Source organism: Girardinichthys multiradiatus, chromosome 2 (assembly GCF_021462225.1).
Source record: "Girardinichthys multiradiatus isolate DD_20200921_A chromosome 2, DD_fGirMul_XY1, whole genome shotgun sequence".
NCBI classification, from domain to species: Eukaryota; Metazoa; Chordata; class Actinopteri; order Cyprinodontiformes; family Goodeidae; genus Girardinichthys; species Girardinichthys multiradiatus.
The window spans coordinates 16,429,779-16,456,893 of record NC_061795.1 but is presented as its reverse complement, the minus strand read 5'-3'; the positions used below and the strand labels follow the sequence as shown (position 1 = coordinate 16,456,893).

At 40.6% G+C, this 27,115-nt stretch overlaps 1 protein-coding gene across 6 annotated transcripts in view; it reads left to right on the top strand.

Annotated features, from left to right (window-relative positions):
• The window catches only part of si:ch211-272n13.3 (ankyrin repeat domain-containing protein 26), a 45,575-nt gene that overhangs the window by 14,215 nt on the left and 4,245 nt on the right, over window positions 1-27,115 (top strand). For 3 of the 6 annotated variants that reach the window (XM_047390208.1, XM_047390215.1, XM_047390203.1), the window contains 25 exons: window positions 406-464; window positions 543-645; window positions 1,227-1,493; window positions 1,611-1,712; window positions 1,796-1,866; window positions 5,018-5,791; window positions 8,672-8,838; window positions 9,944-10,114; window positions 11,384-11,414; window positions 11,515-11,662; window positions 13,252-13,465; window positions 13,575-13,758; window positions 13,893-14,039; window positions 14,155-14,617; window positions 15,869-16,374; window positions 16,501-16,653; window positions 19,176-19,351; window positions 19,938-20,031; window positions 20,608-20,685; window positions 22,966-23,100; window positions 23,200-23,312; window positions 23,588-23,735; window positions 24,820-25,110; window positions 25,241-25,476; window positions 25,628-25,865. In XM_047390208.1, coding sequence (XP_047246164.1) covers window positions 406-464; window positions 543-645; window positions 1,227-1,493; window positions 1,611-1,712; window positions 1,796-1,866; window positions 5,018-5,791; window positions 8,672-8,838; window positions 9,944-10,114; window positions 11,384-11,414; window positions 11,515-11,662; window positions 13,252-13,465; window positions 13,575-13,758; window positions 13,893-14,039; window positions 14,155-14,617; window positions 15,869-16,374; window positions 16,501-16,653; window positions 19,176-19,351; window positions 19,938-20,031; window positions 20,608-20,685; window positions 22,966-23,100; window positions 23,200-23,312; window positions 23,588-23,735; window positions 24,820-25,110; window positions 25,241-25,476; window positions 25,628-25,865 — 5,069 coding nt within the window. Of the gene's footprint in view, window positions 1-405; window positions 465-542; window positions 646-1,226; window positions 1,494-1,610; window positions 1,713-1,795; window positions 1,867-5,017; window positions 5,792-8,671; window positions 8,839-9,943; window positions 10,115-11,383; window positions 11,415-11,514; window positions 11,663-13,251; window positions 13,466-13,574; window positions 13,759-13,892; window positions 14,040-14,154; window positions 14,618-15,868; window positions 16,375-16,500; window positions 16,654-19,175; window positions 19,352-19,937; window positions 20,032-20,607; window positions 20,686-22,965; window positions 23,101-23,199; window positions 23,313-23,587; window positions 23,736-24,819; window positions 25,111-25,240; window positions 25,477-25,627; window positions 25,866-26,202; window positions 26,261-27,115 lie in introns of all 6 variants that reach the window. The other 3 variants (XR_007042121.1, XM_047390234.1, XM_047390227.1) reach the window with 3 other exon arrangements.

Below are 27,115 nucleotides of genomic sequence, written 5' to 3'. Positions count from 1 at the left end.
CTTGACAATTCAGTGCAGTGTTTTATGTGGTTTCGCATAAAATGCCAATAAAATACACAAAACTTTGTGGTTGTAAGCTGACTAAATTTGAAAAATGTCAAGGGGTTGAATACTTCTACAAGGCACCGTATGAGGTAACTGAATATAATTCTAAGGAGCTTGCTTTGTTTTGAAAAGAATGTTGTAGTTCAAATTCTACTAACCTTGGCCGTTGCTGAAGTTGTTTTCCAGTCAAAATAAATAGGTTTGCATGGCTGATGCATACATGTAAGTCTGTGCTAACCTCCAGCTCATTTGCATGGGAATGCTTTTTACGTCCTAACAGTCTGCTTCATCAGGATCTCGTTGTTGTCTTTAGGAAATCGTGTTAGTTGTCAAAGTTAGAGTGCATCCTGTCTTTTTCAGCTGGAAGCAACGATAGTCGAGGGGAACTTGCTGGTGAAGACAACACTCTACAGGAAAAGGTAAGTTTAACTGACTGAGCCACAGAACATAAATGATATCAGATATGATTACAGAGCCGTGTCTTTCATTTTATTTAGAATGAAAGTCCAAAACGGGAACCGTTTAGTGTTTTCAGCAAAACTAAAGAAGATGTCGACATAATGGAAGAGCTTGGTGTAGGTGACGTTGATGATCTAGAAGGTACATTTTTTTTAATACCGTTACACTGAAAGACTTTGTTTAGAGATGTCCAGAACACAAATAGTTTGACTGATTTCTATCAAATAAGTTGTAATAAGAAAGGATTAAAAAAAACCAGTGACAATTAACACTGCGTAATAAGAACAACCATTTGTCTGAGGTATTTGTGGCAGAGCTTCGTGTAATTTTACCGGATGATTGCACATCTAAAACTGGAATGCTTTGTTTAGTACAAGGTCACTCTGCAAACCTCTGGTCTGGCGACTTTGAAGCATGACGTTGTTTCAGATTTTCATTCTCTTTTGTATTCATGTTTGCTTCTATCCTGACACTTTTTGAAGCAAAAAAAGCAGGTCAGTAGCAGTAAACATTTAGATAAATTAAAGTATTTACTAAAAACTGTAGTAGTGCATTTTCCTCTAGGCTGTAGCTTAAGAGAGCGTAGAGGTGTTCATGTATGAGGCTCTCTTTTAGCTAAGGCGTGAACACTTGAGACTTGGGGGTGTAATGTTTAACTCGACGTAAACTGAGCCCTCAACAGCTCCACAAACTTCCTTTTCCGTCTTGTGTTAATGGTGCAGATGGTTCAGACTGGGATTCTGCCAGTACCATCAGTAAGAGAACCATTCCTGGGAGGAAGATGCCCTCCTCCGGGCTTGAAGAGTTTCAGGAAGATGGTAATTCTTCTGGTAGTGAACAAAAGGCAGATCCTGCTCTTCCCACACCCTCAACACCTCAGAGGAGCATCAGCTCTGGCAAAAGTGTGCCAAACACAGCCTCCAAATCTGCTCCACAGCCCCAGCCACGAGCAAGGAAGATGATTCTTCAGAAACCAGACAGTGAAGAAGGCAAGTTTGAGACGTCTCTTTTTTTTTTTCCGTATCCTCATCACAGCTTTGACAATGTCCAACACAGCATATATACTTATGCTAGAGATGTTGTGTATTTCTTTGTGCCCCAACCAGAATCAGATCGCGAGCCAGAAAATATCAGAGGCTTTCAAGAAACATCTCCATCTGACAATCAGCTTCAAAGTTTAGCTGAGCCTCTGGCAGTGGTACAACCAGGTACGGTTATCTGGTGCTTTTCTGGATGACCTTCGTGTCTGCACATGCCCAGTGTTCTGGGTGGTGACTCTGTCTTTCTTCAGGTTCTGCTGAGCTCCTGCTGATGGTGGAACACACTGAAGATAGCTTGGATTTTGAAGACCAGCAAGAAAAGGTGAGAAATGTTCATATGGAGTTGCCTCAGCCTCCTAAAGGCAATTCATCTTCTTTCAGCACGTTTGTCTCCAGCTCAACTTAAGGGTCTTCCTCGTTGTAAAAAATACAAGAGCAAGTCGTTTGTTGGGTAAATATTTTATCACATTCGGCTGTAAAACCTTGATGACAGCTAATTTACAATATCTCGGAACCTTTTTAGCGTAACCAAAATATCTCAGTATTAATATTCAAAGCGAGGAACTTCACTGTGCAAAAGTCGCGAATCCCTCTAGTTTTTATATTGTGCTTCCATTAAGAGAGACTTAGTTACTGGCAGGAAGTCACAAATGTATAATACATTGCATTGCAAAAGTATTCACACCCCTTGAACTTTTCCACATTTTGTCATTTCGCAGGCAGACAAATTCCAGTGTATTTCCTGGGATTTGATGTAATAGACCGAGGGGGTGTTGTGCATAATTGTGAATTTTAAGGAAAAGGACGCACAGTTTTTTTAAATTTGCAGTTACAGCCTTTTGGGGTATGTCTTTATCAGCTTTGTAAATTTAGAGACAGAAAGTTTTACCCATTTTTCTTTACTCTCAACCTCAGTCAGATTGGACTGTTTGAACTTCTGTTTTCAAGTTTGCCTCAAGTTCTCAGGTGGACTTTGTTCTGGACTTAGACAGCTCTATTTTAACACATGAATATTCTTCTGCTGGAAGTTCCAGCCAAGTCTCAAGAGTATTTTACTTAAAGCACACTTTGCAATCCAAAAATCGTACAGGACTTGAACATGTCAGGCATTACATGCAAGAAGTTATATTTAGACCAGTCGCAACATACAATGGAAAATGAGACTGTACAACCTGCTGCTGCAGCAGAATAAATGTGCATCTGTCTGCGTTTGTCCATGAGTTTAATGTTATAGTCTGATGCTGAAAAGATAGGAGGGGAGAATGAGGAAAGAAAGACAGCAGCTAAGGCGCTCATGGCTAGGCGATAGAGGAGCAGAATCAGTTATCGGTCACAGCGAGCAACCACACACCGCAGATTTCACAAAGAAAGATTTTGGACAAGACAGCCAATAATGGCTCAGTGGGAACATGGCTCAGCTAGTTCTCTTTCAGGATTGCCACGTATTTAGCCAGCTTTCCTGTCTCTGCTACAGAAAAGCTCCCCCACAGCATCACTGGCGACCATCATGTGTCACTATGGGGATGGTTCTTTCAGTGTTAGTTTTCAGCCACACATAAATGGTAAAGGGGATTACCTTAATTACTTCTAATGCTGACCACTCAAGCACTTCACAGTAGGGCCACATTCACCCAGTCACACTCACACATTCATACAGTGAGTTACGTTGGGCCTCTTGGCTGTTTTTCTAATAAATGTTCTGCTTCTTGGACATTTCAGTTTAGTTTGACAGCCATTTTTTTTTTTTGTTTGAACCTTCATTTAACTAGAAAGGGACTGAACATCTAACAATCAAGAAACTATAATAATAAAACATGAATGGAGGTCTAAAAACAGCATCAGGGGCTGAAGGGGTAATCAGATGCCTTGGTAGGTTTGCAGTTGGGTCATAACCTCGAAATGTATGTATTTATTCTGAGGTTAAATCCTGACAGGTGGGCTCTATTTACTACTTGGGTAATAAACATGAAGGCACATAGTTTCATTGGACTTTATTTAGAGGTATCAAAGTTAAGGAGGCTGAATACATATCCATATCACACAAATAAGGTTTTTATTTGTAGAAAAAACTAATTATTTTCTCTCTATTTACAATTATACATTATTTTGTGTCGGTCTGCTACATAAAATACATTAAAGTGACGTGGCAAAACGTGACAAAGGGTTCCAGGAATATGAATATTTTTTGTGCGTGTCTGTTCTTACATAGAACCTAGAAAACCACTTCAGAGTTTTACAATTTCATTGGATCAACTCTGGTGTTGGCCATAAACGTCTCAATATATGGTTGTTTTTGTGATTGCATGAAAACCCTTCTGCTGTCCATGGTTCTTGTTTACAATGCGATGCTTTCTGCGTTGTACTGACCCAAGTGGTTGTTTCTGTATAATATAAGAAAGTGTTTTTGTGAGCATCACTCTTCGTCGGTTTACTGTGCTCCTCTAAAAGCAGAGTTTGTAAATGCGAGGACAGTAACGTAAAAGAAAGTGGGACAAACAAAGCTGTGCTTGGAAACACAGCTTTGTTTCGTACTATAGAGTAACTGGATTACTATTTTATCTGGATTTTCATTACAGATAAAATAGACACAGAACCTTTGAGAGGATTCACCCATGACTTATTCAGGCCTTCAGTTTACGGATTTCACATCAGGTCTAGAAAGTGGTTCGGGAACTAGGCTGAAAATGAGGGAGAAAACGTCGCTAAAGTTCAATTAAAAATTTTCCTAAAACTTTAGAGAGCTTGTAGAACCAATGCTTAACAGTTCTTCAGAAGAAGCTCTGACTCCTCGGGAACAAAATGCAAATAAAAGGTTGGCTGCCCAAGAATTGTGCAAATCTGTGTTTATGTATCGGTGAGAAACCTTTCAGGTGTAGCTCTTATTACAGCCTGATCACGGCCCAGCCCATTATGATACTGGGATAAAGTAGACTGATTGTACCAGTAGCAACTAAAACTACAGTGTCACACAGAGGAGGCGCCCATCTGACTGAGATAAAGCAGCGCTGACAGAATGTGGCCGAGGAAGATGAGGAGCAGAGTTTTAATTTGTAAAAAATAAGTAAACCATGTTATCGCAGTGCTAATAAAAGAATGACTCATAAATTAGAGGAGTCCTCGGGTAAAACAGGTGGACGTGTTGGACGTCTCATAAACGTCTGGACATCTGTGAACCATTTAGACACTGTTTAAACGGGTTTTCATCTAGAAATGCTCACTAGGAAGAAAAATTACAATCCAAATCTCATATTTGGATCCCTACACTAACAAATAAAACCACTCAGTTTATTCTACATACTGTCTTTTATATTGTGGCAGCTTCATGTTAAGTGCATATATGTTATGTTTAAGGACATGTGGTTCTCATGTCTGCCTTTTGTTTTGAATATTATGTCAAAACGCTTTTTTGCACTTTTGTCTTTTTTTTTTTTTTTTTTTTTTCTGTGTTCCCGTGTCTAATCATGTCATCAAAGGAGAACGATGATGCAGTAGATGGATGTGAGTTAACTTTGCACAACTTAGGCCACGCAGGCTCTGACACTGAAGAAAAGGATGATGATCACCTTGAAGAAAGGGTTGGCGGAGATACACCGTGGGAGCAGCGTTATGAGAAACTCTGGGTAGAGGTGGAGAAAAAGGAGGTGAAATCCACCTTTAAGAGTGTTGCTGGGGAATTAAAAGAGAGGTTTGGAGAACTTTTTAAATCGAGACGTCTTGCAGAAAACCCTACGGAAGACGCTACTCCCACATCCAGCTCCGCAGATGAAGATTCAAGCGATGAAGAGGAAGGAGAGGTCATTGCTCGTCCTGCAGCTCGAGCAAGAAGTACTGTTCTCCTCACCATCCCTGAGCAGAGAGAGTCGGGACAGGAGGAGTCTGTGGCAGAGTCTCCTGACAACTCCTTGTGTGAGGAGAGGTTCCTGGACTGTGATCAGGCTGTTCGTCACAAGTCTGCTCTGCTCACAGCTGATGTTGCGGACACTGCTTCATCACAGCTCACAGCTGAACAGAGAGAAAGCGAAGACGACGCAGATCACCACACCAAACCTTTTTCAAAGGATAACAGCATGACTATGTTTGCTGCTGACTCTACTGCCCGTCTACATGAAGCTGGCAGGAGCGCTGAAGGTTCAGGAGACGCGGTTGAAGACAGTCTGGTGTCTGAGCTGGCCTCTCGAAACAGACGTCTAGATGTCTCTAATGGAGAAGGACATGAGGAAGAGGACATGACGAAGTTTAACCCTGAGGTAGGGATGCTGGGAGTTGTATTCAAAGTAAAGGCTCAGCCCAAAGAACGATATAGGAAGTCTGCCTCTTACACTGTTGCTTCTCTAGTTCTTCTTCCTCTCTTTTCCTCATTTTATTCAATGCATTAATACCTTCCTCTTCTTCCTTTCTGTTACCTCTCATAAGATTATGACCTTTCCTTATTGTTGCTGTTACATGTTAATTATTTCTTGTCACGTGTTTCATTTCATGTAGATCGATCAATCATGCATGCTCGTTTCACTTAAACCCACCTCAACTCCTTGCCAGTCCAACCAATCAGCTATGGGCCCTCAAGTGTTTTCTGAACAGTTGTGTAGACAAGTTGCAACTTCGAAAAACTTGTCTGTGTCGTCAAGGTGATGCACTCCCCTTGTCTACCCTGTATACACCAAGTGAAAACCGGCTTACTGAGGACTGACAGACCATCAATGGACTCATTTCTTTTTTTACCATTACATAATGGCTGTGTATGCTTTAGCATTTCAGCCATTAAAACCATTATATGTAGGCATTAAGGGCAGTCAAAGTTCATCCAACAGGCTAACCATCTGGTGCAAACAGAGAGTGTAGATTGGTAAAGGAGATTCCCCACGATGAGGATTCCCAACTAAACATTTGCCAAATAGGCAGAAAAGATGATGGTTGCTTTACCTCCAACATGTAAAATTGTCTTTAAAGAGTGAAAGTCTAAATATAGTTGAACGTCACTCGGGGTCGATGAGATGACCAGACGAGCCCAACTTTCAGTATCTTTGTTAAGGCTTAATTTGGAAAAACTGGCTAAAAATGTTACATTTTCAACATATTTTTGGCTAAATGAAATCAGCGTCTGACTGTTCTTAAATAACCATATGTAGATGTGCATTGATGTGTAAGGAGGGATAAGGCTGATGGCGTCAGTGAACCCAAGCTGCAGTCATGTCTGCAGGAGGCTCCCGGGCCCTCGACCTTATTATTTTAGATCTATAGCGATAGTTTAAACTGTAGCCATGCAGAATATGTCAGAATCAAGCATGCTCATGGTTCCAGAACAGCTCTGTAAACTTTAGAAACACCATGCAAAGACATTTTAGCCATCCGTTCAGACTGCATAAGCAGTTACTAATGTGTAATGTAAAGTATCCGCATCCGGCACAGAATTTCAGATAGAATACGTTAGTGACTGGCCGTCTTATCCCAGACTGTCAGCGGTCCACCTCTTTGTGATTTCTTCTTTTATATATATATATATATATATATATATATATATACTATGTTTCATAGTCTTGTGTCATACATGTGCTTTGCATGTATGTTTACAAATGTTTGTGTAAAACGTGTGACGGTTGCATGAATATTAGCTCTCTTTGACGCCTGCAATGAAGTGCAAATGTGTTGTTTTTTTTCTCCGTTTTGGTTTTCCTCGTCAAGCATGCTGTGTGTTTGTTTTTTAGTTATACTGTTATTCCCGTGACGGGACTTAGTTTTAGCCAAGCTTAGCAGTGTTTAGGTTTCTCAGAGCAAAGGACAATAATCTACCCTTTATATCTACTATTGATCTGTGCAGTTTGTCATGACAACCAGCAGTAACACTTAAACATAAATTAGATGAAGTACAACTTTAGGTAATTGAATAAAACTTGAGTAATAGTGGTGAGTGGATATTGTAGATGCAATTCTTAATCAAACTTATTCTCAGTTTTTGGTTATATATATATATATATACATAAGTAATAAGCCCTTACAGTGCCTCACAAATGTTTTCACACCTCTCTAGCTTGTTTGTGTTTTGTTCTGATCCATCCTTAACCTTCAGTGTATTTTATATAATCAGTAAAGTTAAGCACAATCAGTTACCTTTAGAAATCATCTCATTAGTAAATAATGTCCAGTCTCTGTTTAAATCCAGCTGTTCTCTGAAGGCCTCAGAGCACTGAGTCACTCGGACCAGAATGATCAAGTTAAAAGTACTCCTAGCCACAACAAATCAGAATAAATAGATGATTTTATTGTGATTTTTGATAGTTTTTACTAGCAACTGTAAATTAAACACACAATAATTTAATGAAACCAATAAAGCCATCATCATGATATTTAGTAGAAAAGGGGCTTCTGTAAGCCGTTGCAGTTCTCTTCAGCATGTTTGCCTCTGAAGAACTGGATACAGTTTCCTACATTTTTTGACAATTATTTGCTACTTTGTTGGTTTAGAAAAAGTTTTAGTCTATGAACAAATTTTTATGAAAGCTTGCTGTGTTTTTGGTCAAGTTTAATGAACGTTTGCGCCCAGGTCTGCTTTAGCAGATGTTGTGTTTTTTTTGTTGTTTTTTTTTTACTGCAAAATTAAAACGAAAGGGAAAAAATATGTTGTTTTTTTTAAAAGGACAAATGCGTTTACGATCCCTATTAAAAAAGATTTTAATTTATCTGCATCTATTTTTAAAAAGGTCCTTGCAGCAGTGAAATTGTCCTCCTAAAAAAAAAAAAAAAAAAAGAAATGTTTTGATATGCATTAACGGCCTAAGTTGGCAGGATGGAAAATTATGCACGTTAGTGTTGCTCTATCACATAAAATCCCCATAAAATAAAGTTTGTGGTCATGACGTGAAAAAGTTAAAGGTGTATAAATACTTTTCCAAGGAAAAGATAAAAATGTATTTCACTTTTAATTCCAGGTCTAACCCTGTACAATAGACTCCCTGGAGAAACAGCATTAAGGTGTTAGATCTCCAATGGGAGGGATGACACTGAATTATACATGATAAAGTGCACAAGACACAGATCCAAAATGCACGTTAAAGTGGAAGCTTCAACCTTTTTCAGCCGGATGATTCTCACACGGCAAGTTATTAAATATTTCATTTTTTCTTGTTTTGCAGATCAGCAGCAAAACCGCAGCAGCTGCAATGGAGGAGCAAAAGCCGTGTGCTTCCTGGGATAGTGGAGAAACAGCAGTGGAAAAAGTTGGTCCTGGGAAACCTGAGACTGGTTTAGGTTCCCTGTTAAGTCAAGGTGAAGGATCTCAGCAGCCCGTTCCTGCTCAAAGGTATGCATGTCGCTTCGGTACTTTGGTTCCCACAGTAAATACCAGTTCACAGTAGCCCTTTAAAATATCATTTATTGAGACTTTATGTACAATAAACCCTTTTTAATTATTTACCAGATTATTTCATTTGTAGTTTTTAACAGATTTTTCCACAATGGTTCGATTAGCTGAAACAACTTAACTTTCAGTGCCAGCCACATTTCTTTGCTGAGTTAAAAAAAAGCCTAAAAATGAATTCATTATTTATTACAGCAGCTCAGTCATATTTTACTCACTGGCCTGAAGACTGGGCAAGGAGCCATTTTTGTCTTGCCGCCACTTACACTGAGCAGGATGCTATAGGATGATAAACGGGCTGTGAAGCTCACTGTTAGAGAGCTGCAACAAAAAATGCTTCACCAAGTCTCTATAACAACCGTTATGTAAAGAAGGGAGGCACGTCAGGAAAAGCCTTCTGTGTCCTACTATCAGGAAACATGTGGAGTTTACTAAACTCTGCTTGGACTTTAATTGGTTGATAAGGTAGAGCTTTGGATGAAAGCAATGGATGGATAAGCATAAAAGCACCTCATGTCCACTGATGAGTACGGTGGAGGATCTGGGATGCTGAGGGGCCTGTTTCTCTTCCAAAAGCCCTGGAAAGTGATTAGAGTGCATATTAATTGATTCTTTGAAATATCGGGGTGTTTTAAATGGAGATGTGGAAGCCGTTGTCAGAAAACTGAAAATAGGTTGTTAGTGGGCCTTTTTGTGAAATAATGATCCAGAACACAGGACCAGGTCAACACAGAAATAGTTCAATGGAAACAAACAGAGATTTTTTTTAAAATCTCTTGAAAAGGGATTTTCTTCTCCATTGGGTTGATGTACTGATATGTACTGTTATTTCAGTAAATGTTTCACTGTGAGATTAGACTACTGCAATAAAAGATTCATTTATTTTAATACTTTTTACACAAGGTTTGCCAGGAGTGACAATAAATGCGTCTGACATTTGAAAGTTGTTTTGTTTGCATTGGTTTCAATGTGGTGTCTCTGTTTCATTTGAACCAAAGGCCTCAGTTAGTCACAGCTCAATGACTATCAGGTTTATTGCTCTCCCTAGCACCAGCAGAGCTCCAGTCCAGCAGAGCTGCAATAGCAAGAAGCAAGAGAAGCTGATGGTCCGAGGGGCCCGGCCCAGCAGAGCCCCTCAGACCAGCATACATGTTAATGGAGATCCCTGCTCTGTGTTTGATGATAGCTCTTTAAGTGACATGTCGGACGATGAAGAAAGGTATATATGCAGTATGCCATGTTTTTTTTATATCTCTCTGTGCCACTAACCCATTTGGTAACCATACACAAATGCAACACGGTTTAGTCAGTTATTGGAAACAATTCTCACGCTGAAGAAAATGTGGGCTTTTGTTTAAGGTAAACAAACTACTTAAAACTGTTGACATAGAGTCTCGCACAAGTGTTTGTCCCGTCACACTGTTCTTCTGTTGTTTTTTGCCACAGGTAAATGTTTCAGGCCATCACACCTCAGTAAATACAAAATGCTCCTTTCAAATGATGAATTCATTTATAAAGGGAAAAAAGCTATCGAGCCAACCAGCTTCTATATGAACAGTTGATCCCTAAACTTAACAAGTCTGCCCTGAAAAAAAGTTTAATAACTGGACGGGTTTCAATGAACCATGAAATCTGGCAGATAATCTAGAAGGAGAATGTCCGGCCATTTATTTGTGACCTTGAGCTCAAGCACACTCGTCTTATGTGGCCCGATAATGATCCACAGTGTACCAAAAAAAAAACAAGAATGAAAGTGTTGGAGTGGCCTAGTAAAAGTCCAGACTTAAATACAATTTTGACGACCTAAAAGATTCTGCAGAGCACAGTGGGGCATACCTCTTCCTCGGTGCGATTATTGCAAACGTCTAAAGGAAGTTGTTACTACCATGGATGGCACAATCGCTATTAAATTTAGGGGGCATCTGTTCACACAGGACCTGGGTGGTTCGGATAGCACGTTTTCTTTAATTAATTAGGTGTGGATTTAAAAAGTGCATTTTGTATTTACTCAGGTTATCTGTCTTTTTTTTTTTTAGGATTCAAAACATTTACACATGATTTAAAAAAAGAGAAAATCTCTGAGGCAAATACTTTTTAACAGCACTGCACTTCTTTAACGACGATGCAGAAAATAGACGAATAAGTGTGATAAAAATCAAAAATACTAACACTTTTAATAAGTCCTAACATATCTGCTTCTCTGTTTTTTATGACTGGAGACTTATAAAATATTTAAAGGCAAATTTGCTTATACTAACCAAGTCAGAAATGCACTTTGCTTTAAAGCAAAAATCTTAACATTATTGGTGGAGGATTAATAAGGAGAATAACATTTTTCCTCATATGATATTTGCATGGCTTGCAAATGGTTTCTCAGGACCTTAACTGTATACTGCATTATACCATTACACCTTCAGCCTTTGGTCAGTGTTTTCTAAGCTCAATCTTCAATGTGACCTTTCTGTTTTTCTGTGTTTGCCTGGCTCAGGTTGTCGGCCAGAGGGCAGCAGAAAAGCAAGGTACAGAACACATTCACTCAGTAACTGGATGGACCAGATAAACAATCACTACGTTTGAAACAGACATGGGGATAATTTTATTGTCACTTTTAATTCCCAGATCCAGAACCCTGAAGAGATGGACATGGCCGAAGATTTAGATGAACTCACCCAGTCGTCAGACACGGCCACAGATGACACGGACTCACCCACTTCAGGCTACCGTCACGCATCCCTCCTCATCCAGAAGCTGGATTCATCCACTTTGGGTAATAAGCTTGTGCAATACCTACGGAGTTATATAGTTTTTTTTTCTGTCATTCTTGTTTTAGTTGCAAAATCAAAATAGATAGTTCAGTTTTACATCAGTTAGATGTAATGTCTTGTATACGGACACAGATGGATTTGTTGGCACCCCTGGTAAAGATGTGAACAAATCCTTAAAAAAACAAATGCATCTTTTATTGGAGCCGCATCGTCTCACACTGAAAACTTATAAATCAACATATCAGAACATTAGTTTTTAACCAGTTCACATATAGCACAGATGCTGGTAACCCTAACAGTTACTCTAATGTAACTGAAGCATTTTTTATTTATACTTTCACTTTTTTAAATTAAAGGTGACTGGAGTTTCTAGGAAGATCTAATTAGTAATTTACAACTTCATTTTTTCCTGAGTTATAGATGTGATCTTGACTGTGGATGGTGGCGGCTAAACTGGATCATTGTCCTGTTAGGTCGGCACCACCTACAGTGAAGAAGATGGTCAGGAAGGTGAAAGAAAATATCTAAAGCTCTCTTTCAAAGAACTGCTGCATGGAGCGGCATCTCATGTTCACCAAGTCTGGACCGACTTGGACTTTAATTGGAACTGTCTGATGAGATTTAGATTGAGCTTTCTGCAGCAAAAAACCCTCCAGATGGGTTTGATGAAAGGAAGGTTGACGTTGAAAACTACCCCTATGTCCACTGTTACGTATGGTGTAGGATCTGTGATACTGTGGGACTGTTTCTCTTTCAAAGGCCCATGAACCCTTATTGCATTGCATATGACATTGTGAATAATCATAATAATAATCAGCACAATGATGATCCAAAACATACGAGCAAATCAACAAAAAAGTGTTTCCCAGAATCAAAACTGACCTTCTTCCACAACCATCTCAGCCCCCAGACCTACTTCCTATAGAAAAGCTGGAGGGTGAGGTGCAATATTAAAAACAATTAACATCTGCTCCTTGACCAGATAATTTAACTTGCTGGTTCTAGATCAGATTACCCATCCCAAATAGGTTGATTACAGTCCTAGACTGTATTTGGACAGTCCTAGATCGTATATCTCTGCAGAGGAAGGAAAGCACCTTCCTCTGCATGCGGTCCCTAGTGTCAGTTAGGTGGCAGGAAGCTGTTTTATCATGAGCTTACATTATATTACCAATGCTTGGAGTCACAGGAGGGTGTGAGGTGGGTTCATCTAAGTCATTCTGTAGCAGGAGCAGCATAGAACAGCATGATACACAGAGAACATCTGTTTTTACACCAGTGAAGCTCAGCTCCTCCTCCTGCGCCCGGCATGTCCCACAAAAACAAATGAATGAGCAAAAGAAATAAAATAACTTCCTAAGAAGTATTCCTAACATGGGTTCTTTGCTCCCGCTAAATAGGTTTTATTCAAATTAAAGGTTACATTTTTCCAATTTTTTCAGTGTGACAATATGCAACTAGAATAAAAGGAGGAAACATTTTAAGGCTTTTTCCACCGCTTTACCAGGAGTCCTGACACACTTGGCTGGATCTTTTTGTCACAAACAAAACACAATGTTGAAGTTAGACTTCACTGCATTTCATCCCTCAGACTCCATGAGTATTACCAAGCTGCAGAACATTTTCCATGAGTATGAACGCTCCATTCAGAGAGTGCGAAGTCGCCATGGGTACCTGGCAGAGAAGGTGAGCCAGCTGGAAATGGAAAGGGCGGCGCTAAGGAGCTCACTGGAGGAAGTGAAAGACGTTAAGTCTGTGCTGGAGCGCAACCAGTTGGAATTACAGACTGAAGTCACACACCTCAAGTGAGAAATGTCTCTTTGGTTTAGTCCTATAATTTTTGGCTACCTTGGAAATCCTTCCCTCTGGGTTTAGATTTGCTTATGCAATCTTTCTGTGTTACATTTGGTGAAGATTTCAACTGAAACAAGAGCAGGAGAATCGCCACAACGCCACCATGATGTACAACACTACCAGAGATAAGCTGAGGAGGATGGAGGAGCAGCATCAGCTTGAGGTTCAGGAGAGGCAGAAGGTGGAACTGACACTGAGAAACCTGGAGCTGGAGATGAGAACGCTGATCAACAACATGAAACAGGCACATTCGATTACATTTCCTTTGTTTTTCTGTCCTACATTTCTTTTCTGTTAGAAACACCTTCTCTCACCCTGTTTGTTTATATGTGGGTCTATGTGAATCTAACACTAGTGGGTGATGTGCTTAACACCCAGCTTGAAGAAGAGCACAGTGAGACTCAGAGACTCCTGGCTCAGGAACGCAGCATGCGGGCCCAGCAGCAACATTTGCTCAGCAGCCATCTCCAAAAGCAGCAAGAGATGGAGGTGGAGAACAAGAGAAACATCACCAGAAGCAGCGAGGTGACACCAATCAACCTTTTAATCCAATCCTATCAGGATTACACTATTATTTTCCAGCTTTTTTGTGCATTTTAAAGAAAATCCAGACAGGTGATATCTTTTATTACGTGCGTAGGCTTTGTCTCAGCTCACAGAGGCCAGTGACAGGGAAAGGGAGCTGCTTCAGCAGACTGCTTTGCTACAGGAGCAGCTGTCCATGCTGAGGACAGACCTTGAACAATCGCAAGCAAACAGCAGTCTCAGAGAGAGTAACCTCGTGGAGGAGAACGAGACCCTTAAGGAACAGCTCGAAGATGTTCGCCGAGATCTCAAACTTAGCAACGACGCTGTGACCCAGACTGTGTTCTCTTGCAACAACCAGCTGGCCACCCTGAAGTCTGAGTTGGCGAAAACGACGAGCCGGCTGGAAATCGAACGCCAGGCTCGCGAAACGATGGAGGCAGAGGTCGAGTTAACTCGCGGCCGCCTGGCTGGAGCTGTGAGGGAGGCGGAGCTTCGCCTGGCTGCTCATTCAGACACAGAGAAAGCTCTGCTGAGGGAGACGGAAGAACACCAGCGACTCAAAGACCGTCTCACAGGTGAGCCGCACAGTGAGCTAAACTGTTTTCTTCCAAATGTATTCCATACATAGGAAAGGCTTTCAATATACCATTTGTAGTCTACGCATACAGTATTACTTCTTCTTTAATTGTTTTTCAAATACATTAGGCAGCTGTTCCTGACAACATTGTCCAAATGAACTCTTTCCAATGATCAGACCTGCTGTGATTCTTTACAGAAGCAAATATTGATTTTTAAAGGTTTAGAAATGCATCAATTAGAGATTCTGTGCAGGTTTTTGAAAACCTCTAATGGGCCATTTTCGATTTTAGGTAATTATGATGTTTCTTAAAGAACATGATATTTTTATTCTACATGGATTAACAGAAAATCTAACTGCCTTAACAGAAATGTTTTTTTTTTGTTTTTTCTTCACCTCAAATGATGGAAGCACACCATATCACAGGTTTTCTTTCTACGTGATCCATTCCAAATAAATAACTGGCTAGGATTTCATGAAAAAAAGAAGCAACTTTCCAGATGTTAGGGACATTTTAAAATGTCCCTAACATCTTATTTTAGCGATGTAACTATGAGGTTTTCAAATGACTGCCATCATTTCCAAATAAAGCATGTTTCATGACAGACAGTCGTTTGTGTCTCTCGTGGATTCAGCCCATGAGGCGTTGACCAGCCTCAGATCTTTGCACGTTGTTATATCTGCTTCTTCTTTGTTGGCCGCTAGCAGGTATCCAGGCCATCGCAATTTTGAGTGATGCTGACAATCAAGTCGCAGCAAAAAGGAGTCTTCATACTGTCATTGTCTTTTGTAATGGTGTCCAGTTGGTTCTTCAGTTGATGGAAATATCTTCACATCTTACTCTCAGAATCTTCCTCACGCCCCTTTGGTGGAAAACATCCAATCTTCTCTCTGTTAGTAGTGCGGTTTGTCGTGACATTGCAGATGTCACGACAATAGAGTTGTTGAGGTTTGGCTTCATCAAGTGTAACTACCTCATTGATAATGTTAATGGCTATCTCTCTTCTTCTTCTTCCCTCTATAACAGCGTCCCCTCTGAAGAGGGTTGCGGTTAGTGCAACATGATTGCTCTAAGGAGTCGGAGAAAGATTAGATTTTTTTAATTTTCTGATCACTGATCTTGGTCGGTCAAGCTGAAAATTGGCCGATACCAATCACAAGCTGATTTTTATTTTATTTAGCCTCCTAATGCGATCTGTGTTTATCTGAGAACTTCTCTGACAGCCTGTTTGCAAACATTTTTTTAAAGGTGAACTAGCTACTCAGCGTGAGGCAGTAAGTGGCCTGTCAGAGAAGCTGGCCAAGGCTGAAGCACGTGCCAACAGCATGGAGAACGAGGTTCATCGGGTCACTCTGCAGCTGACGGAGAAAGGTCTGCTGCTGGATGTCCTGCAGAGAGAGAAGGACCAGGCGGCGACATGCGCGAAGGAGCTACAAAACGCTCTGCACGCAGCGAGGGAGCAGGTTAGTCGTGCAGGAGCACGCCAAGAAGCATCGCAAGAGCGGCTAGCCCAAGCCCAAAGCGAGGCCATGTTGCTGCGGCAACAACTAGAAGAGGCCCAAAACAAAGGCGTTGCAAAGGAACGTGCTGTCACAGACGCTCAGGAGCGCTTTAGTGACATCCTGTCCAAGCTGCGCTCCGACTGTGAAGAAAGAGTTGTGCTGGTCGAGGACAGAAATAAGGAGCTTGCTAGCAAGGCTGCTGATCTTCGGGACCAGATCTATAAGTTAGAGGAAGAGAAGAATGAACGAGAGGTAACACTGTGTACCAGCAATATCTTCTCCAGGACCACTTTATGCTTATATATAGTCCCCCAGGACTATTCAGATGCTTCTTTATATCTGATCATACACTTCCTTCCCTGGTTTCTTTCTGTAAAGACCGGCATAAGGCAGCTGCAACAGGAGCTAGCCGACTCTCTGAAGAAGCTGTCAATGAGTGAAGCCTCTCTGGAGGTCAACACACGTTATCGCAATGACCTGGAGGAGGAGAAAGCTCGGTTTCTAAAAGACAACGACAGACTCAGAGGAAAGGTAACTGCAGGAAGCAACATTTTCTCAGTTGGATAAATCATAATCACTAAATTGTGTTCTATTATGTGGTCAGCACCTTGAAAAACTTTAATGCCCCTTAAATGTTTTCACATTTTGCAACAATGCAATCACAAAGTTTTATATAATAGAAGCAAAATAACATATGGTTTTTAAATTTTAGAAGAAAAAAAATTATTCTAATCAGAAAGTTGTATCATAATTTGTTTTCAGCCCACCTGGTTCTATAATTTGCAGCAACATTTTTTACTGCAATTACAGTAAAATCTTTGCCAGTCCTCTTTGCAAAATCCCCCTAGTTCCATCAGAATAGATGGAGAGCCTCTGGCTATATATTTTGGACCCTGTTGAGAAGTGAACACCGACTCCAGTCTCAGCTGTTTTGCCGCCTCTACCGTTTGTTTTCCCTGTATGGCTTTGTATTTAGCTCCATCCATCTTCCAATCAACCTTGACAAGCTCTCCTGCCGTCACCAAGTAAAACATTACCTCAGGATGATGCCGCAACCACCGTGCTTCACCGATGGAATAGTGTATTTCATGGTGCAGTGTTTGGTTTTTGACCACATATTACAGTCTTGGTCTACTTTAGATATTCAGATTTGTTTTCCACATACAGTACAGACCAAAAGTTTGGACACACCTTCTCATTCAAAGAGTTTTCTTTATTTTCATGACTGAATATTGTAGCTTCACACTGAAGGCATCAAAACTATGAATTAACACATGTGGAATTATATACTGAACAAAAAAGTGTGAAACAACTGAAAATATGTCTTATATTCTAGGTTCTTCAAAGTAGCCACCTTCTGCTTTGATTACTGCTCCGCACACTCTTGGCATTCTGTTGATGAGCTTCAAGAGGTAGTCACCTGAAATGGTTTTCCAACAGTCTTGAAGGAGTTCCCAGAGATGCTTAGCACTTGTTGGCCCTTTTGCCTTCACTCTGCGGTCCAGCTCACCCCAAACCATCTCGATTGGGTTCAGGTCCGGTGACTGTGGAGGCCAGGTCATCTGGCGCAGCACCCCATCACTCTCCTTCTTGGTCAAATAGCCCTTACACAGCCTGGAGGTGTGTTTGGGGTCATTGTCCTGTTGAAAAATAAATGATGGTCCAACTAAACGCAAACCGGATGGAATAGCATGCCGCTGCAAGATGATGTGGTAGCCATGCTGGTTCAGTATGCCTTCAATTTTGAATAAATCCCCAACAGTGTCACCAGCAAAGCACCCCCACACCATCACATCTCCTCCTCCATGCTTCACGGTGGGAACCAGGCATGTAGAGTCCATCCGTTCACCTCTTCTGCGCCGCACAAAGACACGGTGGTTGGAACCAAAGATCTCAAACTTGGACTCATCAGACCAAAGCACAGATTTCCACTGGTCTAATGTCCATTCCTTGTGTTCTTTAGCCCAAACAAGTCTCTTCTGCTTGTTGCCTGTCCTCAGCAGTGGTTTCCTAGCAGCTATTTTACCATGAAGGCCTGATTCACACAGTCTCCTCTTAACAGTTGTTCTAGAGATGTGTCTGCTGCTAGAACTCTGTGTGGCATTGACCTGTTCTCTAATCTGAGCTGTTGTTAACCTGCGATTTCTGAGGCTGGTGACTCGGTTGAACTTATCGTCCGCAGCAGAGGTGACTCTTGGTCTTCCTTTCCTGGGGCGCTCCTCATGTGAGGCAGTTTCTTTGTAGCGCTTGATGGTTTTTGCGGCTGCACTTGGGGACACTTTCAAAGTTTTCCCAATTGTTCAGACTGACTGACCTTCATTTCTTAAAGTAATGATGGCCACTCGTTTTTCTTTACTTAGCTGCTTTTTTCTTGCCATAATACAAATTCTAACAGTCTATTCAGTAGGACTATCAGCTGTGTACTGTATCCACCTCCTGCACAACACAACTGATGGTCCCAACCCCATTTATAAGGCTTGAAATCCCACTTATTAAACCTGACAGGGCACACCTGTGAAGTGAAAACCATTTCAGGTGACTACCTCTTGAAGCTCATCAACAGAATGCCAAGAGTGTGTGGAACAATAATCAAAGCAAAAGGTGGCTACTTTGAAGAACCTAGAATATAAGACATATTTTCAGTTGTTTCACACTTTTTTGTTCAGTATATAATTCCACATGTGTTAATTCATAGTTTTGATGCCTTCAGTGTGAAGCTACAATATTCATAGTCATGAAAATAAAGAAAACTCTTTGAATGAGAAGGTGTGTCCAAACTTTTGGTCTGTACTGTATTTGCATAGTGTTTGGAAACCATCTAACATTTTCCATTTATTGAACAATTATTTACTACTTTTAGTTTCTTTATTAAGCTTTTTATTAAGATATAACAAATAGTTGAAAGGTTCGGGAGGTATGAATACTTTTCAAGACTCAATTTATGATATATTAGGTTGTTCATAGGATTAATAGCTTATGTTCTCTATAAATTGACCGTAATGTACACTTTTTTCTTTGCTGACGACAAGTTTTGTTTTGTCTGTATCACTTAGCTTGAAGAAAGTGAAGATCAGTACGTTCAGGCAGAGCGACATATCAACAGTCTGAAGAGCAGTCTGGGCGAAAGGGAAAAGGAACTTGGCAGTGCCGCTCAGAAACTCCAGGAAGCACTGTCTACCTCCGCAGATTCTGAAATCACCATCAAACAGTTGGAGGAAGCTGTGCAAAAGTATGTGCAAACACACAGTTCCAACACAAGCTCTTGATCATTTTTTAACTGATTACTTGGTAATTATGAGGTATGGATAAGTATTGAAAAACACACTAGAGTATGGAAAAGTATTTGCAACAGTTTAGTCCTCATTGCTCTGTCTAAAACAACCATCTGTCATTTTGTCCATCCATCCATCCATTCATTCATCCATCCATCTGGCCTGTTTGTCCATATATCCAATAATTCTATCCACCCCCCCACCATCTTCCTTCCCGTTTCATATTTTTCATACTCCAGATTTAACCCCTGACCTCTGTAGAAACATCAAACATTGATTCATAGTGATCCTTTGTAGTTATTCTTTCAGATCTGTGTATTGCAGGACTGAGGATTCTGGGAATTTGAGTCTGGAAAAGTCTACAATATCGATAGAAACAAAGTCCAGAAATTCTGGGATTACGTACTTTGTGCAGATTGTTTTAACATAAATAATCATTTGAAGGAAAACCAGCAGTACTGACATAAAAAACCTTTATTTGGTCTCCATAACGCGACGCCAGTATTTGGGCCTGATTTCATACAGAGTGTTAATGTCGCCTAGGCTGGAGATTGACAATGCCAGACTAGAAGCTGCTGCGAAGCAACAGTCCAGTAAAATAGAGGCTCTTCAGAAAGGTGCTCAGGAAACTGCCATGGTGAGTAACTCATTTACCTGCTTACACAGCGTCCCAAAGCCCCATGTCTACTTTAAGCTAAAGAGTGCAACATAACATCTCTGATATGCAATGCTGCTGAATCAAATAGCTGAATCTATGTTTTTAAGTCAATATTAAATTGAAGGGCATACAATCTTTTTTCAGCTACCTGACTGCTCACCTAGAGGAGGGGTCAGTATGGTGGATGTAGGCTTAGTTTCTCTGAGTGGGGTTATTCTTCTTTGCTCTCTGATTTGTTTATTCCTTTTTATGTTGATCTAGAAATAAAATTATCTTTATGAGGTGCAAAATATGTCATTTTAGTGTCCTCAAGTAGACCAGGACTCCAAGCATGTTTGGGAATAAATATCTTGGTGATGGAGACTTCTGGTTCCTCTCCCAGTCTTTTATCAATCTTTGTCTGTGCTGTCTTTCCTACACTTGTGACTTTATTCCTGATTAATTCATGTTTCCTTTTGTAGTTTGCTCTCAACGTTCTAACATCTTAAATGGAAACACAAAGATGCTTTAACTGTTTGTGTTTGTCTTAAAATTATGGGGTTTTCTTATTTTTAGGTCCGTGGACGTTTGGAAGACTTAGTAACAAATCTCCAAAGCAGCAAGATGACTTTGGAAGACCAGCTGAATAAAGAGGTTGGTTGCTTGTGTTGTTTCTTCTTTATAAATGTCAGTTTATTTGTTTTATATATAAACGTAGTAAAATAAAAAAGTAGCTCTTTAGGGCAGATAAAGGGATGAAAAATAAATTCCCTAGTAGACGTAAAGGAAAACACAATCTTGGTTATAGGTTTACATACCTCAGACGTTTAATATATTACTTTTACTGTTATTTGGAGTAGTATGATTATACAAGTTTAATTGATTTTATAAATAGGAAATGAGTGCACAGATTTGAGTTAATGGTGGTTTTCTCTAAGGTTTGAATAGGATTGAGGTCAAGGCCATTGCAAACCCATGTTAATCTGATTCATCCATCTATTGGGATCATTGTCCTGTTAGAACATCCAATATTGTCCAGGTTTCAGCCATCTAGGTGTTGATTTGAGGTAAAGTTGAAGAATTTCATCCACTTTGTGCAATGCACCAGAACAGCTAAGGTGGCAGCTAAACAGAGCCTAAGCCAGATGTTGCCACCACTATGTTTGACAGTTGGTACTGTCTTCTTTGATTTGAGTCCTCCAAATGTTCCTCTGGTCATTGTGGCAAGATTACTCAATCTTTGTCTCATCTGATCATAAAACCGTTCTCGAGTTTATTTGGCTTCTGCAAGTTCTGATCAAGCTTAAACATGTTGATTTGGAAGCAGGTGCTTCTTTCCAAGTCGGCAACCTCTGACTTTATGTGGATGTTAAACCTCAGATCCAACATCTTCCAGTTCCTGGGTTGTTCTTAAACATCCTGACAGGGCTGAAATATGGTTGAAACATGGCTGAAACATGGTTTAAACAGGGCTGAAACATGGTTTAAACATGGCTGAAACATGGTTGAAAAATGGCTGAAACATGGTTTAAACAGGGCTGAAATATGGCTAAAACATGGTTTAAACATGGCTGAAACATGGTTTAAACATGGCTGAAACATGGTTTAAACATGGCTGAAACATGGTTTAAACAGGGGTGAAATATGGCTGAAACATGGTTGAAAAATGGCTGAAACATGGTTTAAACATGGCTGAAACATGGTTTAAACAGGGCTGAAACATGGCTGAAACATGGTTTAAACATGGCTGAAACATGGTTGAAACATGGCTGAAACATGGTTTAAACATAGCTGAAACACAGTTTAAACATGGCTGAAACATGGTTTAAACATGGCTGAAACACGGTTTAAACATGGCTGAAACATGGTTTAAACATGGCTGAAACATGGTTTAAACATGGCTGAAACATGGCTGAAACATGGTTGAAAAATGGCTGAAACATGGTTTGAACAGGGGTGAAATATGGCTGAAACATGGTTAAAACATGGCTGAAACATGGTTTAAACAGGGCTGAAATATGGCTGAAATATGGCTGAAACATGGTTGGAAAATGGCTGAAACATGGTTTAAACGGCTGAAATATGGCTGAAACATGGTTTAAACAGGGCTGAAATATGGTTGAAATATGGCTGAAACATGGTTTAAACAGGGCTGAAATATGGCTGAAACATGGTTTAAACAGGGCTGAAACATGGCTGAAACATGGTTTAAACAGGGCTGAAATATGGCTGAAACATGGTTTAAACAGGGCTGAAACATGGCTGAAACATGGTTTAAACAGGGCTGAAATATGGCTGAAACATGGTTTAAACAGGGCTGAAATATGGCTGAAACATGGTTTAAACAGGGCTGAAATATGGCTGAAACATGGTTTAAACAGGGCTGAAATATGGTTGAAATATGGCTGAAACATGGTTTAAACAGGGCTGAAATATGGCTGAAACATGGTTTAAACAGGGCTGAAACATGGCTGAAACATGGTTTAAACAGGGCTGAAATATGGCTGAAACATGGTTTAAACAGGGCTGAAACATGGCTGAAACATGGTTTAAACAGGGCTGAAATATGGCTGAAACATGGTTGAAACATGCACATGGAGTGGTCCTAACTCCAACCCTATTGAAAATTTATAGATGATGGTTTAAGCCAGGACTGTGCGACGCAAGCAGTTGTTTTCTCTAACAGTTCTGATCATGACATTGGTCAAAAGTTATTGTGGGTTTTGACTTTGTGTCAATTTGAGAAAATTGGCAAAATATTCAAACTTGTGCATCCAGTTCAAATTTTTCAAAATCACTGAAGTTGCTTGTTGTATCACTCCGCCCTGGAGAAGGAAAGCTTCAAATGCCAACATTAATGAAATCTATGTGCATAATGAGCATATGTAAGCTTCTGAGCTCTGTGCTTTGAGTTTGTGTGTTTTTCTTCTACAGGTCCAGAAACAAAGTGTGCTCTCTCATACCGCCCAGGACTCTCAGGCCCTGTGGGAGGAAGAGCTGAAGAGCCACTCCAAGTTAGGACTGCGCCTGTCGGAGCTGGAAAAAGAAAAAGGAGAGCTCTCCACCCAGGTGTTTACCCTGTTATACTAATAAAACATGGATGGTCTGATAGTTAATCAACACTGGATGTAGGTGTGAGGAGTCACTGAGATGTTAATTGTGGTCCAGATGGAGATGGAAAAGAAGAAAGCCAAGAAAATGACGGAGCAGAAGAAGGCTGTTGACACTCGCCTCGATCAGGAGATGAAGAGAAACATGGAGCTTCAAAAAGAAATGTACAGGTGACTTTTGGACTCTTTTCTGTGACCCTTGGCAGTATGTTCTACTGTTTAGAACCACCTAGGATCCACTAGTACCGACTTCCTGGCTTTGTGGTACACCAGTTTCTGTATCCTTTTTAATAAAGTCCCCAATCAGATATTTAGATAGATTAGATCTGCAGTTTGTACATTCTCTCAGTCTAGGGTTTTCTAAATTTGAAACAGCTGATCTAATATATGTTTAAGGATATTTTGCTTGATGCTTTTGATATTTACTCTGTACACTTATATTTAAGGCTACGCACCTTATTAAAAACCGCAAAGAAGAAGCTGCGGGATCAAGAGTCTGGGAGAGCAGAGTTTGCCTCTCCGTTGAGCACTCTCCGGATGGACCTGGGCAGAACCAATCAGGCCGACGGCGCCTTCGGATGGATGAAGGACAAGGTTTTGATACTGGATTAAACTCGAATGCTCTGCTTACACCACAGGATATTCTACACTGCCTTGCAAAAATATTCAGAGCACTTTGAACCTTTTTATATTTTGTCACATTACAATCCCAAAATTCATTGCGTTTGGATATGCGGTATTTGGATTTTATGTGGTGAAACAAAAAACAAAGTAGAGCATGATAATGAGGTTAAAAGACATCCTTTTAAAACATTTTAATAAGTGCAAGGTCCTGTACTGTTTGGAAAAGCCTGTAAAAGTTTGGAATTTAAGTTAAGTTTCTACGTCTGGTCATAAAAAATGCAAATTGCCCTTTACCACACTGCAGATTTGAAACCCAGCCACTGTGTTTTTTATGATTTGTTTGAGGGGGAAAAAAAGAGAACAGGTAATACAAGACAACCAGTTGAGTATTTTAAACTCAAATGTCCATAAATCAATAAAGACTGACTGGAAAATCCAGAATAGTCAGTCTGAAAATCTGTAGAAACACAGATGTGTGCTGTTTACTTGAATCAATGGAGTCAGTATTTAGTAAAATGATGCTTTGCTGCAATTATCTAGAGAATTGCAATTTTTCCCCGTTTCACTTTGCAAAATAGCTCAAGATCACTCAGATTAGATGGAGAGAGTCTGTTAACAGCAATTTTCAAGTCTGGCTACAGATTCTCAGTTGAATTTAGGTTTGGACTTTGGTCTCAACTTTCTTATTGTAGCTCTGGCTGTATGTTCAGAGTTATTGTCCTGCTGGAAGGTGTTTAGCTCCCTCTAACAGGTTTTTCATCTTCCGACCAACTCTGACTAGCCTTCCTTTCCAAGCTGAAAAAGCATCCCCACAGCATAATGCAGCCACCACCATGTTTAAGCTATATCTTTACATAGATCATACGCCACACAGGTATTCTGGATTAGATTACTCCTGAAGGCAGTCGGTTGTACTGGATTTTAATTAGGGGTATCAGAGTAAGCTAATTGTTCAAGGGTTATGAATACCATTTCAATGCACTGTGTTTCTCACAAATAGCATCATATACAATCACATCATGTCTTGGCTTTTAAACGTTTTCTCTGTCATTAGGTGGATGATCTGCAGGGACAGCTGGAGAAGGAAACATCTCGTCGCAGCCAGCTAGAGAAGATAAACGAGGAGCTTAAGGATCAGTTGGCCTCCCTGAAAGGCTTGGGCCGTAGTAATGATGAGCTGGAGAGAAGCAGGAGGCAACTGGAGGAGGAGGTGTTGGAGCTGAGACGCGGAATGGAGGCCGCCCAGATGGACCAAAGCCAGGTGGACCACTACCGCCGTGAAGCAGAGGAAAAAGCCCGCCAGGAAGTACAGCAGAAACTAGAGCAAGTCAACCTCTTCCTCCAGGTAACAGATGAGAAATAGGGATAAGATGGAATAAGTGCAACATAGCAGATGGTTGCTATTGCATTGTGTGCACATTTCAGTTTTAATATCATCCCCATGTGGAATTAATAATGGATCGTGTCTTTCCTAGTCCCAGGCAGCATCTCAAGAAGCTCTAGATCAGATCAAAGCTGCTAACGAGGCCAACCTGCGCTCCCACCTGGAACAGAAGATCCGGGAGCTGGAAGGGGAGCTGGGCCGAGTCCGCACCAGTCATCTGGACAGTCTCAACCAAAAAGAGTCCACGCGCTCCGAGTTGGAGCGATACCGACAGCTCTACAATGAAGAGATGCGTCTCCGGAAGTCCCTAGCTGCTAAACTGGAGAGGTTAACTTTTTATCGCAGACGTTTGCTACACATGCTCCATTTTGCCAATACCTTGCTATTTTCTTACAAACTGGTAAACGTGTTTGGAAAGAAGACTTTGAAACTGGTAAACAGACGATGGTGATATGCTTCGTTTTTTTGTCATCCACAGGGCCAACAGTCGGCTCTCAGAAGCCAACTCCAAGTTGCTCAGTGAGCGCAGCAGGTCTCTTATCACAGGCAACATCACAAATGGGAGCCTGGTGGGACCTACTCTGGACCTGAGCTCTTTGGGTTCACCAGCAAACCCCGGGGCCACATTGGGCTCCCTCAACAGGAGTTTTGGATTTCCCCTCCTTAGTCCTGTGACAGACGGACAGAACCGCAGGGTGGAGGATTACCTGGCTAAGGTCTGCCCAGTCCTTCATTTTACGTTCACTTATAGAGAATAAAGAAGAAAATTCAGTGTTCTTGTATATTTTTGAAGCCATTTCCTTTCGTCTGTGTTGTGTTATTCTGCAGAGATGTAAATTGGAACGTCTCTGCAGTTTAGTCTCATGATCAGAGACGTATAATTGATGAGTTATGTCAGCTTTCTCAGCAAATACTTTAGATCTTAGAGATATATCGGTACAGCTTAGAAGACTGAAGTTTTCCTCTTTTTTGTTTGTTCCTCCTGTTTATTATTTCTGTCTTTAGTCTTTTCACTATGACCTCTAACCTTTCTTGTATTTCTCACTCCTTTAGCTCCTAGCTCAAAAGTCTGTTTCTCACTTCTCCTCTCTTCAGCCAGACTCATAACCAGGTGTGTTGCTGTTTTCAGCTGAGTGTCTGACTGGTTGCTGTTTCGTTGCCTTGCTCTTGGCCTGACATTATGACTTTGGTGATCAGTTGAAGTTCAGTGGACAAAAAGCTGCCAAACCAAGCAAAAGAATATTTCACTGCAAAAATAAATGTCAATCCGTGGTGTTTTTGTTTTAATTATAGGATATTAAGAATAGAATCCTGGTTAATGTAGCTGGTAAGGCACCTTGCTAAATTATCCCTACCTCTTGTACTCCCTACGTCATGTTACAACCACAGACCAACACAAAGTAGCACATAATAATGAAGTGGGAGGAAAAAGATACACGTTTTTTTAAAACTTAAGAAAGATCTGAAAAATATGTACTGCATTGTATTTAGCCCCCTATTAACCTGATACTATATCATATTAATAATAATCTATTGCAACCAGTTGACTTCAGATTGTTAATCAGTAGAGTCCGCCCATGTGTAATCTAGTCTCAGTTTAAATCCAGTTGTTCTCTGAAGGCCTCTGAGGTTTGTTAGAGAACATTCTTGAACAAACAGCATCATGAAGACCAAGGAACACAGCAGACAGGTCAGGGAGAACGTTGTGGAGAAGTTTGAAGACGTGTTGGGTTGTAAAGCAATAACCAAAGCTTAGAACATCTCATGGAGCACTGGTCCATCCAAAGGTGGAAAGAGTAGCATAACTAGAAATCCACCCATAGCTGATCATCCACATAAACTTATTAGCTCGGAGAGTTGATCAGAGGAGCAGCCAGGAGGCCCATGGTAACTCTGGAGGAGCTACAGTGATCCACAGTTTCTTATTCACTACTACTATCACATTAAATCTTAATAAACATTGCAG